General features: G+C 39.0%; 1 protein-coding gene, 1 non-coding gene and 1 pseudogene across 4 annotated transcripts; 2 read left to right on the top strand and 1 right to left on the bottom strand.

Moving 5' to 3' along the window:
• The first annotated feature begins 294 nt into the window (after positions 1–294).
• GCLM (glutamate-cysteine ligase modifier subunit) lies at positions 295–19,249 on the top strand. Of its 3 annotated transcripts, none has more exons than XM_036348290.1 (7): positions 295–633; positions 6,183–6,248; positions 7,398–7,482; positions 9,852–9,911; positions 12,687–12,889; positions 14,389–14,503; positions 18,092–19,249. In XM_036348290.1, the coding sequence occupies exons 1-7, from the start codon at positions 508–510 to the stop codon at positions 18,259–18,261; spliced, it is 825 nt and encodes a 274-aa protein (XP_036204183.1). In that variant the 5' UTR covers positions 295–507; the 3' UTR covers positions 18,262–19,249. The 3 variants fall into 3 exon arrangements, with proteins under 3 accessions (XP_036204183.1, XP_036204184.1, XP_036204186.1); XM_036348291.1 differs by lacking the exon at positions 18,092–19,249 and adding an exon at positions 17,370–17,401 and having other exon boundaries at positions 296–633; XM_036348293.1 differs by lacking the exon at positions 18,092–19,249 and adding an exon at positions 17,277–17,302 and having other exon boundaries at positions 296–633.
• On the top strand, positions 2,099–2,205 carry LOC118677832. The gene has a single exon (XR_004974558.1). It is a non-coding gene; the product is annotated as a U6 spliceosomal RNA (small nuclear RNA).
• Positions 10,838–11,374, bottom strand: LOC118677500 (annotated as a pseudogene).
• Positions 19,250–19,961: the final 712 nt, after the last annotated feature.

The raw sequence follows: 19,961 nt of genomic DNA, 5'->3' as shown, positions 1-19,961 counted from the left end.
CCTGCGAGCCGGCCTCTGACCGACAGGGGGAGCCCTGCGCGCGCCGGCTCCGCCCCGGCCCGCCCCGCCCCGCCCTGCGCGCCCCGCGCCCTCCCCTCCCCGCCCCCCGCCTCCCGGCGCCACGCCAGCCCCCGGCCCCAGGCCAGTGCCTCGCGGGCCGGCGACCCGCAGCGCGCTGGCCGCCCCGCCCAGCCCCGCCCCGCCCCGCCTGGCTCCGCGGCGGGACGGGTAACGGTTACGAAGCACTTTCGCGCCGCGATTTCTGCTTAGTCATTGTCTTCCAGGAAACGCTTCCTCAGTTGGGAGTCAACTCTCCTGCGGCGGCCGCAGCAGCAGGAGCCGCAGCACCAGCGCGTCCTCCCCGGGCCGCCGCTCCGCCGCCGGCCTCCCCGGGCCCGAGCGCAGGCCGAGGTCCCGCCGCGCGGGGCAGGCAGCCGCGCGCCCGGCTCTCCGGCCTCGGGCTCTGTGTCTGCGGGGCGGCCTCCTTCCCCGCCTGCGGCCGCTGCCATGGGCACCGACAGCCGCGCGGCCGGGGCGCTCCTGGCGCGGGCCCGCACCCTGCACCTGCAGACGGGAAACCTGCTGAACTGGGGTCGCCTGCGGAAGAAGTGCCCGTCCACGCACAGCGAGGAGGTGAGGGCGGGCGAGCGTTGCCAGCGGAGACGCGGGGCTCGGGGCGGGCCGCGGGCGGGCGGGCGGGCGGGCGCGGGGCTCCGAGGGCGGTCGGGCGCGGTGCGCACCTGGGCTCCGCCCGCGGGAGGAGGCTGAGGCCGCGGTGCCCGCGACTTCGTGCCCAAAGCTGCTGTTGGGGGCAGCGGGTCTTTAAAAACTTGGCAGGTGCAACTTTACGGCGAGGGGTGCCTCCATGCGCGCTTCTGGCTGCACTCCCAGCCCTCCAAGGTGTCGGATCCCTCTCCCGGCTGTGGGGCCAGGGGAGGCCAGTCCGTCGCTCTGCCCCGCTCTCTTCCCACGGCGCGTTCAGGTGAAAAATAGTCCAGAGATTCGTTTTTGGAGGAATCAGATGAAGTAGTAGCAATCCGCTGAGCTTGTAGGATGTTGACAATAGTTTGTCTGTTGCTGTGAGACAAGTGAGTACACACTCAAATTCGGCTTTGAAACAAAGTGTATGTTTTTCTTGCCGAGGAGTAATCTGAGTTTCTTTGCCCAGAGACTAATCACTGGTTTGAAGTGGCGGAGGTCAATGTGGAATCCTCCACTCCTTACATTTCAGAGCGGACAGTAAATCATTGACTCTGCACGAATAATTGCGGAGGCACCTTGGTGGCCTGGGACAGTTTTCAAACAAACAAACAAAATAAAACTTCGATTTAGGAGCTCTTATAACTTTGAGAAAGTTACTCTCTCTGTAGCCTTAAAGTTGGATAATAGCTTCTTCAGCAGGCTGCTGTGAGGATGAAAATATATGTGAAAACGCTCACCATATAGGCATTTTATCTCCCTTATTTTCTGGTTCAATCGGAAAGATAAATATTTTTTTAATAATTGTTTATTTTTCGCCCTAACCGGTTTGGCTCAGTGGATAGAGCGTCGGCCTGCGGACTGAACGGTCCCGGGTTCGATTCCAGCCAAGGGCATGCACCTTGCTTGCGGGCACATCCCCAGTAGGAGGTGTGCAGGAGGCAGCCGATCGATGTTTCTCTCTCATCTAGATTTCTAACTCTCTATCCCTCTCCCTTCCTCTCTGTAAAAATCAATATAATATATAAAAAAAATAATTGTTTATTTTTCAGTTACAATTGACACACAATATTATATTAGGTTCAGGTGTACCAGATAGTGTTTAGACATTATGTCACTTAGGAAGTGATCACGCGGATCAGTCTGGTGCCCATCTGACACCGATAAAACAAATCTTGATTAAAAGAAAAAAAATGCCCTAAACTGTATCAGAATGTGACGTTATCAGCTGTGTTCCTAGGCAGTTTCTGCTCTTTAATATAAGATGTTGGTGATATACTCTACAGCAGCACATGACAGCCATCTCAGTATGTGCTGGACCTGTGCACAGGTCTGGTATTCGGAGTGAGTGCTCATCTGGAGATGAGAGCCCTTGATTGTAACTTTAAAAGGAATCAGGGTGCTCGCTTAGGCTGCACGTATACTAAAATTGGAACGGTACAGAGAAGATTAGCATGGCTTCTGTGCAAGGATGACACGCAAATTCGTGAAGCGTTCCATATTTTAAAAAAAAAAAAAAAAAAGGAATCAGAATCCTGTACCATATTGTGTCCAGGTTCCAGCTGTTTGCATGTCTTGTTTTGTTCAAACCTCCCCAATTGGACTATTTCTCCCAAAGGTAAATATTTCTATATTTAGTTCTAGACCTTTAATTTCCTCCATTGCTGCTGGTTCAGTATACCATTTTGCATGTCTATTGATAATATTAAGTGAAATTTTCTCTTATCTCACTACAACACACTCTAGAGTAGTGGCTTTCAAAGTCTTTTACTGTGAACGCAGTAAGAAATGCATTTTTCTTGCAACACAGTTAAAAATACTAGTTTATAGTGTATGTATATATGGTTTCATGAAGATACTAACCTTTATTATATACTGTGTATTCTGATTTTTTTCCTATCCTAATTTGTTTTTTAAAACTTACTTTCTTAATGCAGTTATGAGTCACACCCCACAGTTTTAAAAACATCGTTCAAAAGATTAATTATGGTTCATGTGTTTTATTTTGGGTGCAGCATAAGAGGGAAAAAGTAAAGAAACTAGAAAATATTTGAGGAACACTTGAGATATGGCAGCATATTGTAGGGAAAATATACATGTTTTGTTTCCATGTGAAAAATAACTTCATGATAACTAGGGCTTCAAATTGGGATATATTACTTAAGCAGTTTAACCTCATTGAATAAAGAAACTAAATAAATCACTCATGACTGAGAACACTTACACATTGAATAGAGAGTTTAATTAAAATTTCTAAAAGTTCTCTTCTAGTGTTGATACTTGCTTTGTTTTTATTCTGTGATCTCTGCCCAGATGTTTTGTTACACTAGAATTTTATGAAAGCAGATTTTTTGTTGTTAATCCTCACCAGAGGATATTTTTTCCATTGATTTTTAGAGAGAATGGAAAGGGAGAGTGGGGGGGTGGGGCGGGGAGAGAGAGAGAGAGGGAGAGAAACACGAATGTGAGAGAGAGACATCAATTGGTAGCCTCCCGAATGCGCCCTATAGGGGTCCGTGTCCTGCGACCCTTCAGTGTGGGCTCTAACCGCTGAGATGCCGACCAGAGAGAAATTAGATCTTTATTGATATATTTGTATTGATTTTAGAGAGAGAAATATATAAATATCAATTTATAGAGAGAAGCATTAGCCCCCTCCTGCACACCCCCTCTTGGGGATTGAGCCGGCAACCTGGGCATGTGTCCTGACCAAGAATCAAACCGGTGACCTCTTAGTGCACAGGACAACACTCAGTCAAATGAACCACACTGGCCGGGCAGATCTTGTGTTTTAAATGGACCGTTATAGGACTGTTTTGCCCAGTTATTTGTTGTAAGGGTGTTTTAATGTACCCCGCGAATCACAGAAGGACGCCTCAAGAAGTCGAATTAAAGAGTCACATTTATTGCAATCCGGGACTATGAGGGGCCATTTTGCTTTCCCAAATCTCAGAGTAATAAGATGGTCACAGCTCCAAGGTTATATAGGCAAAAAATCACAAAGGTATTGATTACATCCCAGGGTTTGGAATGAGGAACCTGGTTCGCAAAAAAAGCAGTTTACAGAAGCAGAAACAGCATGTTATCTAAATTACAGTTTTGGGTCTAGAGCCCTCTGACCTTGGGATAACTGTGCTGTCCTTCCCAGGTAAAGGAAAATGTGCTTTCTAAGACCAGTATGACCACAACCCATGGGATATTCACATTACAATCAATAAGGCATTTAATCGAATGGGATGATTTATATAATTCAGAAAATCAAAATAACCTGTCCATTGTTAAACAAAGTAAATAGGTACATAAGCCAAACAGCGGGGTTAAAGTTAAACTATAATTTCTACCTGAGATGGTTGCTACCATACTTCAAGGGTAGTTGACCAGTTGAATGATATGCTATTTTTTAAACTCTTATACAACTGCAGATTTACTGATACACTACATTGTAATGATACTTATCTTCAGTGATACTATGTAGGGGTGTGTGTTGGTGGGGGGGGGGGGTGCTGGTAAGAATGTAGAAAATGAAGAACAAACAGTACCAGGTTAATGTTCAATTGATACAGATAACAAGTAGAAGATTAAAAATCACTAGGTTTGTGATATAGTCAATGAATTTCTCCTATTATAACACTGGACTGTTCTATGGTTTATCCTGACATTTTTCAGAATCCAAGATTTATTAAAGAAATGGTTTCAATGCCTGGCCATTGTGGCTCAGTGGTTGAATGTCGACACATGAACCTTTCGATTCCTGATCAGAGCAAATGCCCGGGTTGTGGGCTTGGTTCCCAGTAGGGGGCGTGCAGGACACAGCTAATCGATGTTTCTATCTTGATCCCTCTTCCTTCCTGTCTCTCTAAAATCAAGAAAAATACATATTTTTTTAAAAAAAAGAAATGGTTTCAAGAAGGGAATGAATACCCAGAAAAATATATTTACCTCCCTGATTCAGGAAGGTAAAAAAAGCCTTACGTATGCAAATGAGCCATTCTTCCAGAGGAAAATGTCATCAAATTCTCCCGTGATTTGAGCCAAAGCACTCCTGATAGAATTGTTAGCTTACAGTTTGTCCTGCTGCCTCAGCTTTTACTAATTTTTAAAAAGAATATTGACTTGTAATTATCTGGAATAATTATCAACTAATTTTTATGTACCGACTTAAATTTGAGTATATAAATATACTTTCTGTAAAGATATAGACCTTGTAAACTGAATTCTATGTGGATTATAGTATTGTTGTGGATTGTAAATCTTAACATAAGTGACTCTGAGCTCTTCAGTTGATAAACTAGTTGTTCCTTGTAATTATCTGTACTAATATATAAGCAACAAAGTGTGTATATCAGTTTTTATCATAGGCAGTCATAGATCAGATAGTCTCTCTTAATGCTATTAGGAAAGTGCTTTTGCAATTCAGGGACTTGCTTCTAGTTACACATTTATTTTTTCTGCAAAGCACTGTGCCCTTGGATAATTATAAGGCAGTGATTTCAAACTGCTAGTGATGTCCATTAGTAGTCATAGATCAATTTAGTGAGTTATGGAGTAGCATATTTTTTTCTAATTAAGAAAAAAAAAACAGTGCACCTGGCATGTAGTGAACATAAATATTGTTTTATAAATGTTGTATTATTTGTACGTAGGTCCTCACTAGGTGAATTATGTCTTGCTTTACCACTATCAAATAAGTTTGAAATATACTGACATAAGAGATAAACGAATATAAACATTTGAATGAATTTATAACATATTACAATGTTAGTGTAAGAATTTTATTTGCTTATGTAAGAAAACACTGAAGACAGGTTGGACAGTCTGTAGACAATGTACCTAAGTGTTAGGAAATGTGCACTGACATGCACATTGACTTCTGTAAGATATGACTATGGTGGTTCTCAGACTTCAGAGGACATATCGATTGCTTGGGATGCTTGTTAAATAAAAGTTCTGCCCTTATGAAGTGGTTAAGCAGGTCTATTATGAGGCTTAGGAATTTGAATTTTTAATAAACACCACAGGTGAGTCTGATGTAGGAGTTCCCCTGGCCACATTTAGAGAATCGTGTGTTTGTCTTTGAGAAATATAACATAGTAGTTAATATTAGTTCTAGTCAGGCTGCCTGGGCTTAAACCCATGTTTCTCCATTATAAACGTTATTATTGATTTTTGTTTGTTTGTTTCTTTAGTTATGTTTTTATGTCTCAGAAGTTTACTTTAATTTTTATTGGTACAAAAATTACTTTTATAATACTTAGGTTACTACTTTAGGTCATCAACATTTGAGAATTAAGAGTAGAATAAAATAGATATAAATTTATCTTTGTTGTAGAGAACAAACAACCTTGTAGAACTAAAATTTTGGTTTGTATAGTATTTCCTAGTGACGTCCTTTTCTACTTATCAAGCTAATACATTCTTATCAGATAAGTACAGAAAAGTGTATAGAGTTTGATTAACAGTTTCAAAATGCATTCTTTTCGCAGCTTCGAGATTGTATCCAAAAGACCTTGAATGAGTGGAGTTCCCAAATCAGCCCTGATTTGGTCAGGGTGAGTAAAATGTGGGTCAAGAAATCATGTAGTCCAAAAGGGAAGTGAAGTAAGCAGGAGATTAATTTCCTTAGTTTTGATAGGGAAGACAAATAGACAGTTAGCATAAAACTCCCTATGGCTAATATGTTGAGATGGCAGTCTGACTCAATAAGCTTAAGCTTAAACAGAAAATCTAGACCGTATGGTCAACTCTTCAACTAGACAACATACTAGGATTCTCGGGACTTAATTCCCACCAGAGTTTTCTCATAATGTATTTTGCTCCAATTTGTATTTGGCCTGATAAAGGAATAACTATTATTAAATAGTTTTGGTTGGTAAATTGTTTTGGTAGAATATCACCCCAATAATATAGTCACTAGAAATTATTTTTTAAATGTCAGTTTCTGCTGAAACAGTAAGGAACTGTGTTTCATTAAATGTCAATATATGACAGTATACAGAACACTTGTCTGTAAACCACTCTTTGGGATCCAAATCAGCCAAAGGTATATAACAAATTACATAGACTGCTTTAAAACAATGGAGCAAGTTGTATGCTGGATATACTTGTTCCCCTGAGTGTACTGCAAGTTTTATAACTTGATAGCTGCTAGACATGCATTGATTAATTTCTATTACCAGTCTCTGTTTCTCTAAAATGACCATTTACCTTATTTATGCATGATTAATAAACACTTACTGGCCAGGCATTGTAATACGCTCAAGACTTGTGAGAAAGACCTCACTGTTTACTTTGTTTAAAATGTCTGTGATTAATGTTGAAAGTTTGTAGCATGTCATTATCCAGAATGGATAATAGTATTTTTCATTGATTTCTTTTCTAAGTAAAATTATTTACGGTACTAGTGGTTCTAACTCCTTACAGGCCTCCTGCCCTCCACCCCCATTTATTTGTGTGTGTGTTGTAATCTGAGTACCTGATCAAAAGGAGACACTTTTCCCCAGAAAATGAGCTCACACACACACAGTATTTCGCCTGTATTTCAGGGCTTGACAAAGATTATGAAGCCGGTTCAGACCTCAGGTTGAGAACCCTGCTATCTTTTGGGTTCCCTGCTGCTAAAGAGCTTTATGAATAGTAGGAAATATATAGCTGTTCTAAAACATTTTATATTTATCGTAAACATCATGTGTTTATTATAGGAGTTTCCAGATGTCTTGGAATGTACTGTATCTCATGCAGTTGAAAAGATAAGCCCCGATGAAAGAGACGAAATGAAAGTTTCTGGTAAAGTCTAGCCTTTCCAATTCATTATGTCATACAGCAGAAGTGATAGTTTTTATTAGGCATGGGAACAAGCCTTTCTTTGCTTCTGGTAATGAGTGACTTGGTTATTAAGTGTGAGACATAGAAATTTTAATGTCAACTCTCCGAGTTACAGGAGGTCAGTGTTGGCTACTTCAGTGGAATCACGATATAACTTTACCTTGCTGTTCTTCACAGTCATTTATTAATTTATATTTTGGACTTCAGAGCAGTGGGACGATTAAGCTAGAGGAAATGGAAAGAATAAAGGGGAGTCTTAACATTGTCTACCCAAAGCAGGCATAAGCCCTCCCTTCCTGGTGGGACGCTGCCAAACAGTGGCTGAGATGGCCTGGGAGTATAGAAAGAAGTCTGGGCAACAAGTTGCATGGAGAGAAATAAAATATACATTATACCCATTCAACAAATGTATCAAGTGACTACTTTCCAGAGATTCTGTGAAGCTCAACAAATGAAAAGATGCCCTGTTCTTGCACTCATCTTATAGTCAGCATAGCACAATGAGGAAAAGCTTGAACTTGACTAAATTGAAATTTCTGGAGGTGCAGATTACTGACTCGTATCATCTTGGGTTAACAAATTATTTAATCTCTCTGAGTCTCAGTTTCTTCATCTATAAAATGGGGATGCATCTGCTTCACAGGCAAAAGAAGCATTTGCCACGGTGCTTGGCATAAAGTTAAGTGCTAGGTAGCTATTACTTATTACCATTTGTGTTTGTGTTGTGGTTGTTTTTCCTTGGGGCGGGGGGTGGACATATAAAATGAGATAGGGCATTGACTTTCGACTAACAATAACTAGCATTTGTTGAGTCGTACTTTGTACCAGGCATTGTGCTTGTCCTTTTTCACTGTATTTCTTACAATTCTCAAAACAGTCTACAAGGTAGGGCTATTGTCCTCATTGCACTGGTGACATTAAATAACTTGAAAGTTGTCATACAACCAACCCAGTAAGTGGTTGAACCAGGAATCCATCCAGACTCCAAAACCCATTTCTTTCTATTAGTTTCACATTGCTGTTTGTCTTGAAAAGGAAGTGAAAGCAACATTGTCCCTGTGGTTAATTGCAGTTCATTATGGTTTAGATCAGTGATGGCAAACCTACGACACACGTGTCAGAGGTGACACGCGAACTCATTTTTTTGGTTGATTTTTCTTTGTAAAATGGCATTTAAATATATAAGATAAATATCAAAAATATAAGTCTTTGTTTTACTATGGTTGCAAATATCAAAAAATGTCTACACGTGACACGGCACCAGAGTTAAGTTAGGGTTTTTCAAAATGCTGACACGCCGAGCTCAAAAGGTTCGCCATCGCTGGTTTAGATTCATCCTGGATCTCTTGCAAGTTGTCCTCAGTTCCCAGAGAGCTTCAGCACCCAAATTCTCCCCATATGAATAGCTTTCCTCTCTCTACTCATCTAAAAATGTCTCTTTGATTTGAAATGACCATTTCAAATGTCATACATTCATGGTCAGAGGGACTGTGGTGGGGAGGGTTTGCTTAGAGTATGATTGTGGGAGCTAAGGTTGGACTAAAGTGAAGATTGACTCACCTGGCAGAGGAGCTGTGCTGGCTTTTAATTAGAGAACATGAGGAAAGCAGTGTTTTCGGAAGATTGTCTAGTGGTAAAAAGGAAAGGAGAAGGAAAAGAAATGTATAAGGAAAATCTGTTGTATATGTTGAATCCCAGGCATTTTATATAGGGTATTTTATTAGCCGGTTTTCTACCCATTCTCCTTTTGGATTTTCCCTTTTCCTTTTCTCCTACTAATCCACTTATCTATTTGAGTGAATTTAGATTTTTTTGAGCAGTGAATTTACATCAAGTAAATATAGACATGTTGAGTTGAGCTCAGCCGGTGTGGCTCAGTGGTTGAGCATCGAGACCTATGAACCAGGAGGTCACAGGGAGGATTGTTTGTTTGTTTTCTATTTTCTTCTCATTCCAAGCAATTTTAGTCTTTCTATATATTATAGTTTATTGGAGAGCATAAATAATATGCTCCATTAATGTTTAATTCATTAAATATACATTTTGAGTAATAAATTTCTGTTTATTTGAACTACCTTCTAACCAATGGTTAATTAATATTTGCTTTTTTGTTTTGACAGATATTTGTTGGCAACTAGCATATAATTTAAAAATTACAGTGAAAGTATACTTTTATGTCTTAAAATGAAAACTATAAAATAATGTTACTAAAAAAGAAAAAACAATCCGTTCAGGATTATCTGTCATCTTAGTACTGTTAGCAGTGTTAATACTTTATCGTACAATGTTATCCAAATGTAGTAATCAGTTTTGTTTTCTTTATTACCCAGCAAAACTGTTCATGGTAGGATCAAATTCATCATCATCAACTAAAAATGCAGTTGACATGGGTAAGCAAAATATTAACGTTTTATCTTTATAGTGGACTTAGTGTCGGTGTTATATTAGTTACATCTTTTTTTAGTGTAGGTGTTACATTAGTTACATCTTTTTTAAAATTTATCTTTATTGTTGAGAGTATTACAGGTGTCCCCTTTTTGTGTGTGTGTGTGTGTGTGTTCCCGTTGACCCCCTCCATCCTGTCCCACCCCTCCCAGGCCTTCGCTACTCTATTGTCTGTGTTCATGGGTTATGCATATGTGCATATAAGATCCTCGGTTAATCACCCCCCCACACACACACCCATACCCCTGCCATGTTCAGATTCACATAAAATAGAACATGAACCCATTCCAATTTTACCTTTTTTAAAGATTTTTTTTTTAAATTGAATTTTAGAGAGCGGGGAAGGGAGAGGGAGAGAGAAACATCAATGTGAAAGGGAAACGTGGATCAGCTGCCCCCTGCATGCCCCTTCCTGGGGAACCAGTTCAAAACCCAGGAATGTGCCCTGACCGGAAAGTTCTAACCTAATTTTCTAAGGCTTCTGTAGAATCATATTAAATTATGGAGGGTCATATTTTGATATATAAGAGGAATATAAAAGATGTAACAATTAACTGGTAACTATATGTTTGGAGATAGAAATTCTCCTTAATATTCTTTGCCCTTTTAATACTATAGATGAAACCAAACAACAACAAACAAACAAAGCATTTTTATCTATTTTCAGTACTTGGTTTAGGTTATTGTGGTATTATTACAGTTATTCAGTATTCCCCCCCCACACACACACACACACACAAATGTGTTTATTTAATATATTCATCACAGGGGCTCAACCAGAGACAATTTAAAAAAACAGACACAAAACAAATATGACACCACAGCTAAAGATACAGGGTCCTATACAGAAATCAAGGCAAGGACAGACCATTTAAGGAAAAAGACAGCAAAGAAGAGAGGCTGGACAGGGCTCTTGGCCAGAGACCTGCTTTGTGTAGGTTTCTTGTAGGTACTTCTTGAAGGCTGTGGGGTTTTCCAGAGCTCCACAGCATGCATGTTCAATGGGCTATCAATGTTGAGTTCTCCTAGCAGGCTTGGATGGAGAGCAGGATGGTCCTGATAAAATATAGAGCAGACCACTTGTCCTTTAGGGTGTCTAGGCAGATGTTACCCTGGATATCTACGTTGGGATGAGGAATTTCACCATGCGCACGTTTTACTGGTAGTCACTGAGGAACTCAAGGGAGAGCTTATGCCTCAAGTCTTCCTAAACTGTGCTAGCTGTTCCCATCCATTAGAAAAGGTTGTCTCATTCAGGGAAGTCAGAAGTTCCTTTGTCACCACACATCATGAGGGTCATCAGCTCTTGCTCACTGGGTCTGGGCAGGGCAGGGCCCGCACTGGGCTTGGCTCCTTTATAAGCTGCAGCGACGCCGGTGGCAGCTGGGTTGCGGTTCTGGGAGGCCATCCATCCAGACAGCACTGGCAGAGACATGGGAAGTCTGAGAACATGACTGTAGTTGCTAGTATTTTTTTCTTTTAAAACATCTTCCAGTATTTATATATGTTGAACACTTAAATAATCAACTCTTTAATATAACTGTGGAGTGCACAATAATCATTAAAAATAAGCTCAAATTATTTTTATAGAAACTAAGAAATTACTAGTACTTACCTCTATAAATATAGATTAAGACCATACATTCAGTTTTTCGGTCTCAAATTTATTTTTTGCTATGACCACCAGTTGCAGAATATTAGGTCAGAATTCTCATGATCATCTCTGTGAGATACTAGTAGAACTAGAGAAGAAAATGTTGTGAAGCTAAGGAAGGCACCAAAAAATCCTGGCACCTAGGAAACAAGGAGGTTTGTTCTCCCAGAGAGAGGAGCCTAAAGTAGCTGTGGGCTCCCCAAGAAGAGACAGGTCAAAGAAATCCACGCACCTACTACATAGACCAAGGAGATGAATGAACACTTACACTTTTCTGTTTTAATCCTCACCTGAGGATATGTTTTTATTGATTTTTAGAGAGAGAGAAACATCAATTGGTTGCCTCCCATTTGAGTCCCGACTGGGGATCAAATCTGCAACCTAGGTATGTTCCCTGTCCGGGAATCGAACTCTGTTTAATGTTCCCCCCACGTCCCATGTGGTTCAGGGTTCAGGATCTGGAAGAGGGGCCGCACACAAATGAAAGAGACGAGACAAGAGATAATTTGGAAATTGGGGGGCCAGGTGAGAGCCCATCCCAAGAGGATGGACTCCGCTTGTGCTCAGGCCTTGCCATCTTTTTATTGAGTGTGGGATACAACCATAGCCCTTAGGCAGGCAAGTTCCAATAACAGACAGACTATCTTATCAGGAAGGATTTACATGACTATCTGGTGGGGAAGTTGCTTCAGCTACCATTGTCTGGACTAACAGTGGGTGCATAGCCCTGACCTATGCCAGGGCTTCAAGGGTCACCAGCATTCTGGGCTCCTTGTTCACACCTCTCTGCTAGAGAAGACAATAGGCGGCTTCCCAAAGAACTCAAAACTTTTTGGTGTATGGGACAATGCTCCAACCAACTGGGCCACCTGGCCAGGGCTGTGCACTTAAACTTTTTTAGAAAATGGAAATATTCTAAGGAACAGATAAATTGTGAAACGGAGCAACCTGTTATATAGAAAACTAATGAATATATGGACAGAATTCAGTGGGATGTTTGAAGCATTAGAAATACTTGTTTTATTATGTAACAAATATTTATCCTCCGTGTTTTCCTTCACATCAGCCTGTTCAGTCCTCGGAGTTGCACAGCTGGATTCTGTGATCATTGCTTCACCTCCTACTGAAGATGGAGTTAATCTTTCTTTGGAGCACTTGCAGCCTTACTGGGAGGAATTACAAAACTTAGTTCAGAATAAAAAAATTGTTGCCATAGGCACCTCTGATCTGGACAAAACACAGTTGGAACAGCTGTATCAGTGGGCCAAGGTAAAGGACAGCCAGATCACGAGCACTGGGGGAGGGGGGTCCCGGAGGGGCTTTCTCTTACAGTCCTTGCGGTCTCCTGTTGAGTATCATGCATATGGTGGACACTCGCCGTGGAGTAACTATTCCAAGTGTGGAAGTCTTGAGGCTGATTTTATATACAGAATTGGATTTTTTCTCCTCAAATACGTAGGGTGTCTCAAAAAAATGTATACACAGTGTTTATTAAAATACATTTCAGTTTCAAAATTGAAATTAAAGTGTGTATATTTTTGGGACACCCTATATGTCTAATTGAACTTAATATTAGTCTCATTTAAAAGGAGTGACAAAAACACTAGAAAATGTGTATTGAAGCATTCATAGCCAAATGAATTCAGTTTTCTTCCGTTTTACTTATGTGATAAAAACATTACATTTTTCATTAGCTATTATTAGAACATGGTTCTGATTTCCTAAAAGTAAGGGGCTACTATATATAACAAATATTTTGCTGACTATTATTTAAAGTTACATGAGGCTTAGTTTATACACTTGATAATGGAGTCACAAATTAACACACACCCCCCCCCCCCAACTATCTGGCCTAATAACATACAAATTATTAGTTAAGTTGCTTACTGGAATTTTACCTTTACTCTCTGTATCTCTCTTTATTCCTTTTACTTCATCCTAGCCTTGTCCTTTTCAGACCTTTCAGTTTCTTAGAGACAAGAAGACCCTAGAGCAGTGGTTCTCAACCTTCCTAATGCCGCGAACCTTTAATACAGTTCCTCATGTTGTGGTGACCCCCAATTTCATTGTTACAAATTGAACATAATTAAAGCATAGTGATTAATCACAAAAACAATATGTAATTATATATGTGTTTTCCGATGGTCTTAGGAGACTCCTGTGAGAGGGTCGTTCAACCCCCAACGGGGTCGCGACCCACAGGTTGAGAACCGCTGCTCTAGAGGAAGTGTTGCCCCTTCTTCCTTTGACTTGGTGGTAGCTGGAATGTGACTAAGACCTTGCTAGAGAGCCTGGGTGATCCAGAATGTATCTATAAATTAACCAGAGGAGCTATTAGAAATGACCTAATTCTTCTCTTTTTCAAAATGTCTCTGATTAATAACCATTTTATACTTTAACATTAAATGTACTTATCATTTGTGTTTGATCCTCTACCTTAAAGACATATTCCCTCTGTTGTTGGAATCAAGTCTGTTTCTGAGGCAGATGTATTAGATTGCAGGTTCTAGCAGGACACATTTTAATATTGTAGTATTATATTGGCTTTCCCCCCGCCGAGAGCTATTTTTCCTTTCCCTGTTACTGCTAATGTGAGTTAGAAAACATACATTAATAAATATATTTATGTAAAAGTAATTTATAAACTTTAAGTGCTATAGAATGTGATATTTCATATTTTCTAAAATTGAGTCCTTGTATCATCATCTGCTTTTAGTAGTACTTAATTTAGTGGAGATATCATGATTTTATTTTTTTTTCACTTCTAGGTCAAACCAAATAGTAACCAAGTTAATCTTGCCTCCTGCTGTGTGATGCCACCTGATTTGACTGCATTCGCTAAACAATTTGACATACAGCTATTGACTCATAATGATCCAAAAGGTAAGACAGATTTTCATTTATAGACTTTGATCACGAGCTTTGATCTTACAAGAAACTACTTGTGAAAATTGAATTTCTAATTGTGTACAGTGATAGGTACAGTGCTATTGCCTAGAACTATTGGTAATGGTTAGTTCAAAACCATGTATGCCTTTTATTTTTGTTTCAGAGAGCTTTAGTTTTGTCTTTGTACCAATGGAGGAAAAAGTGAAGGGATTGATGCTCAACCAATGAGCCGGGCAAGGAGAAGTTTTAATAGCTTTGTTCCTCAAATGCCAGACACCCTGCTAACTGCCTCAGAGAGATGATCTGTAATCTTCATAACAACTGAAACTAGGCACTCTGTTGATGAGAACGGAAGCCTCGAGTTTACGAAACTAGCCAAAGTCACTCCACTGGCACAGGGTAAAGTTTGAACGTGGACCTAGGTCCTGGCTGAATTTGGAGCTTTTCCTCACCATGTTGTACAATTTCTCTGATCTGAAACGTTTCAAATCAGCCAGTACAGTGGAGCGTACAGCATGGCGTACAGATTCATTTTTTTTAAAGTCATTTTAGTGAAAATCTAACAAAGAATTGCTATTGCTGATTCATTCTGTAATATTAACCATTAAAATTTTAACTTTTCATAGGTTGGTAATATATCAACTTACGTTTTTACTTTGGGTTGGGGGCTCTTTCAACAGTAATTATTACCAGGAGCAGTTGTTACCAGCTGCTCATAGATGAGCCTGTACCCTGATCTAGCTCCACTTGGAAAAAATGCTATCCTTTTTCTAGTAGGAAAGGAAATAGGAAAAGACTAAGGTGTCTAGTATTTTATTTCCATGTTATCTAAATGTTGGCATGTGGATTATGTGCTAATACATAATTGTTATGGCAAAATATAGTGCATATGTATCTCAGAAGAGAAATGTAATCCTTTTTTGTGTGTTTTTCTGACATAATTTGACAATTGGATGTCTTATTTTTTAATCTTTACTGTTGAAAGTACTACGTATGTCCCTTTCCCCCCATTGACCCCTTCTAGCCCACCCCCACCCTAGATGTCTTTTTAGTTTTAATTCTAAACACTTTGATTAGAATATATAGACTGATTCTGCATATGCCATTAATGAATCTTCATACACTTTGATCTATAAATGAAGCAATTCTTCTCTTAAAAGATTTGTCATGTTTACTGATTCTAAGGAGTTAACATAGTTGAATCAAAAGTATGTAACTAAGCCCTGGCCAAGTGGCTCGGTTGATTGGAGCGTCGTCCCAATTTTATTCTTCTTCCCTCGAGATAGTCTCTTCTCCTTTAGACTATCTGATAAACAAATCCATGTTAATGTTACTTTTCCCGATGAGATATTTGCTTTCTGTTTATGAAAACTAGGTGTTTACTAGCTGTATGATCTTGGGCAGGTTATCTAACCTGTCTGCTTTAGTGTCCCCTTGTAAAAGGGGGTAATATTACCTATCTCATAGGGTTAACGTGTGGATTCAATGAGTTAATAAATCTAAAATACTCAGAAAAGTGCCTGGCGAATAATAATAGATAACATTTACTGGGAGTTTACTATTGATGCTATTCAAATATCACAGCAGTTCATTGGGGCAAACTGGTCCTCTAGTGCTCCCAAATCATACTGTATAGATGATACTTAATATTTAACTGTATGGTTGCTTCTGATCCAGTGGAATTTTTCCATATTGATTGATTGATTGATTGATTCAGCTGCAGACACCTACTGTGTTCCAGGCATTGTGTCTAAGTACTAGATAGACAAATTTCAATCAAGTCAAATTTGTCTGACAACCAAGTCAGACAAATTTTAGCTCTCACTGAATTGATTTTCTAATGGGAGGAGACAAACAATAATGTAAATGATAAATGGTGGCATATGGTATAGAGAAAAGTTGGCTAAGGGAGAAGTGTGCTCAGGTTAGGGATTACTGTTTTGTATTATTGGTCAGGGGGGCCTCCCTGCTAAGGCAACATTAATCAGAGACCTGCAAGAAGGGAGTCAGCTATGTGGGCATCTGGAAAAATAGTGTTCAGGAAAGAGGGGACATCTGATGCAAAAGCCCCTAAAGTGTGAATGTGCTAGAGGACTCCAGGATACAGCTATGAGGCCAGTGTTCCTGGAGAAGAGGAAGTAAGGAGGGGAATGGTACATCAGAGCAGTAGTAGAGGGTTTGGACATGAATGTGGAAGAGAAAATAATGATTTCATCAAAAAGATGCAAATTAAAAGATAACCTTAAATGACTGCTGGTGCTCCTGAGGCTAGGTTGAGATTGGCACTCTAGCATTATCAGCTGCTGTTGGATGGCCTTTCTGGAAAGCAGTTGGCAATTTGTTATATATCTCGTCTTCAAAGTATACTTGGACTTTGAGCTTGTCGTTCCATAGCCATGCATGCATTTTAAGGGTGTTTATTATAGCATTTTTATTAGCAAGATATTAGGAAAAAACTACATTTTTGGCCAACAATAAAGAAATATATCACTTTTGATATCTATATAATCTAATATTGGAAAATTATTAAAAATGATGCTTTCATGGAACATTTAATTATATGGGAAATATTCATTATCACATACGTGGAAAAAATAAGTAACTTAGGCTGTAACTACAGTATGAGTTCTAGTTTTTAAGATATTGAGATAGATAGGTAGGTATAGGGAAAACATTGGGGAAAAAATACATGCCAATGGAAATGGTCTGTCTCTGGTTGATAGGATAATGGTAACATTTTTTCCCTACTTTCCTGTATTTCCCTTAGTAGTACATTAGAATCACCTGTAGATCTTCAAAAAAGTATCAATATTCAGGCTCCATTCACTAGACGTTATGAATTAAATAGGCTGCTTTACAGGTATAGATACTTTCTGAAGAACTGGCCATCTGACATCCTGGTTCAGTTTCATAGCACCCATTAAGGATAAGTATATTTTGTATTCAATTTTGAGGTGTGCCTTGTGTTATATTTAAACTAGAGGCCCGGTGCACGAATTTGTGAATGGGTGGGGTCCCAAGGGGGGAGGGTGGGACTGGGATGCGATGGGCCCTCCCAGCGGGCAGTGGGACGACCTTGCCAACCCAGGATCCGGATCCATCCTACTGACGTTAGCACTGGTTGTCGGGAGCCACCTGGCAGCTGCTTTTATATCCTTTCTTCCTGGTGGAGCATCTAGGGAGGGGAAGTGGCTGTGGTGCCCGAGGCTGACTTCCAGGAGGCCAGCGGAACTGTCAGGATCATGCCAGCAGTGCTGGTCCATTGGTGCCAGGCCTGTTCTCCAGAGATTGGATCTGCAGGACTACTGAGGGAGTGAGTGGCTGCCACCCGGCTGGTGGGCCACCAGGAAGGGTTGGTCAGCTGAGCGATGTGGGAGCGCACTGACCATCACTCCTGCATTGAGCATCTGCCCCCTGGTTGTCATTGCATGTCATAGCAACTGGTCGTTTCAATTGTTTTCGGTCGTCAGTCATAAAGGTTGCTTAGGCTTTTATATATAGAGAGATGCTTACCTATATAGTAAAGTGCCTTTGTTTTCAAATTTAACTCTGGGTTTTTATTTGTTGTTTGTTTGTTTTAAGAACTGCTTTCTGAAGCAAGTTTCCAAGAAGCTCTTCGGGAAAGCATCCCTGACATTCCAGCACATGAATGGGTGCCACTGTGGCTACTGCGATATTCAGTCATTGTTAAAAGTAGAGGAATTATCAAATCAAAAGGCTACATCTTACAAGCTAAAAGAAGGGGCCCTTAACTATGACTTAGGATCATAACCTACTGACTTGTATTTTCCTTGACTATAAGATAAAATTGAGATATGTAAAAATCTATTTACTGTGGCATCATTGAGGCAAATATTCTTTAGTTATATTTGACATGTTATCTGTCAAGTTTTTGAACTCACATGAACCTCTGTATTGTTTTCATTAAACTATTGTTTTCTAATTGAAATCATTTACAAAGAAAATATTTGCAATATATTTTTCCTTTATTTTTATGACTAATAGAAATCAAGAATGTTTGTTGTTAGATATATTTTGGCCTAGGCATCAGGATAATGTATACTAGTATACATATTTTTTATTTCCAAAAAACTCATTAATTGCTTCTTACTCTATAGTATAACTAAGCAATTTGGTTACAATTGTTAAAACTGCTAAATACTGGAAGATATTTTTCCTGTTGATAAGATGATTATATCTCAGAGTAACTGGAGTAGCTGGGATCTACTAGTAGTGTAAATAAAATTCATATCTTCAATATATGGATAGAAACAATTTTTTATTTAAGTTTACTTAATAGCCTTGCTTGTAGTTTACCTATAATGACTTAACCTTGTATTCCTGTGCCATATTTTCTCTTGCTGTTATTTACAAAGACAAACCAAAGTAAATCTAAAAAGGAGACTAGAATAATCCCAATAAATTCAACTTAAAGAAAAAAACAACAGAAAAAATAAAAAGGAGACTAGAAACTTTGAAATTATTGTTTGGGAGTTTTATAAAAGCAACTATTATTACCTTCAGACTCTTTTTAATTCTTGATTTATCCTTAATATTTTGCTATTCATTCAAGAATATCTAATAAATATTGAGCAATTACCATGTGCTTGGCACTGTGGGCGCTGGAAAGAGGAGAGGGCACAGGGATTAAGAGTAAGTTGCTAAATATGATATTTATTCCTCACTAATAACTGACTTGTGAGGGACTAAAAGCAAGGAGAAGGGTATAAAAAGCCTTAATTATTTAAAAGCAAAACAATATAAACAAAACTTTAGAGCTAAAAGACACTTTAGATCACTTAGTATAATTCCTCATTAAAGAGCCAGAAAATAGCAAATAAATAATCTTTGACCTATAGATCTCCTTAATTCTGTAAATTTGGGAAGTTCTTTAAAAATCTCTTTTTTCTCAATCAGTACTTTTAAACCATGTATTTTAATATATAATTTATAAATATATATATATAAACTAATATATAAAACTAATTTGCCTAACCTTTTTCAACATAGGGAAAAAAACTGTGGTTCCATATTCAAAATAAATACACTAGACTCTTTACCAATCATAAATAAGGTTTTGGGTTTAGTGGTTAGATAATTTGATCATCCAAATTATAATGTTAAATCGATTGATTTATCTGATAAGACTTGTTTAGACTTTGAGCTTCCTAACGCCTTATATAGCCTTTATATTAATTGTATGTAATGTTATTAAATGTATATAGTTAACTTTTTTATTTGGAAATATGCAACATTTTTCATATAATGTAAGTCTTTAAACAAATGCTCGTTTTAATTTAAGCCTATATACAATGAGTTGGTCAAGATATTTTAAGAGGAAATTTTAATATCACATTATTGTTTTCTTTTAACCCTAGTCTTACAAATAATGGATTGTTTAAAGGGTTATTTTGAAAATGGGAAAAAAGTGTATGTTGCTAATGTATCCAAA

Source organism: Myotis myotis, unplaced genomic scaffold (assembly GCF_014108235.1).
Source record: "Myotis myotis isolate mMyoMyo1 unplaced genomic scaffold, mMyoMyo1.p scaffold_m19_p_2, whole genome shotgun sequence".
NCBI lineage: Eukaryota > Metazoa > Chordata > Mammalia > Chiroptera > Vespertilionidae > Myotis > Myotis myotis.
This window is presented reverse-complemented; position numbering and strand designations above follow the sequence as displayed.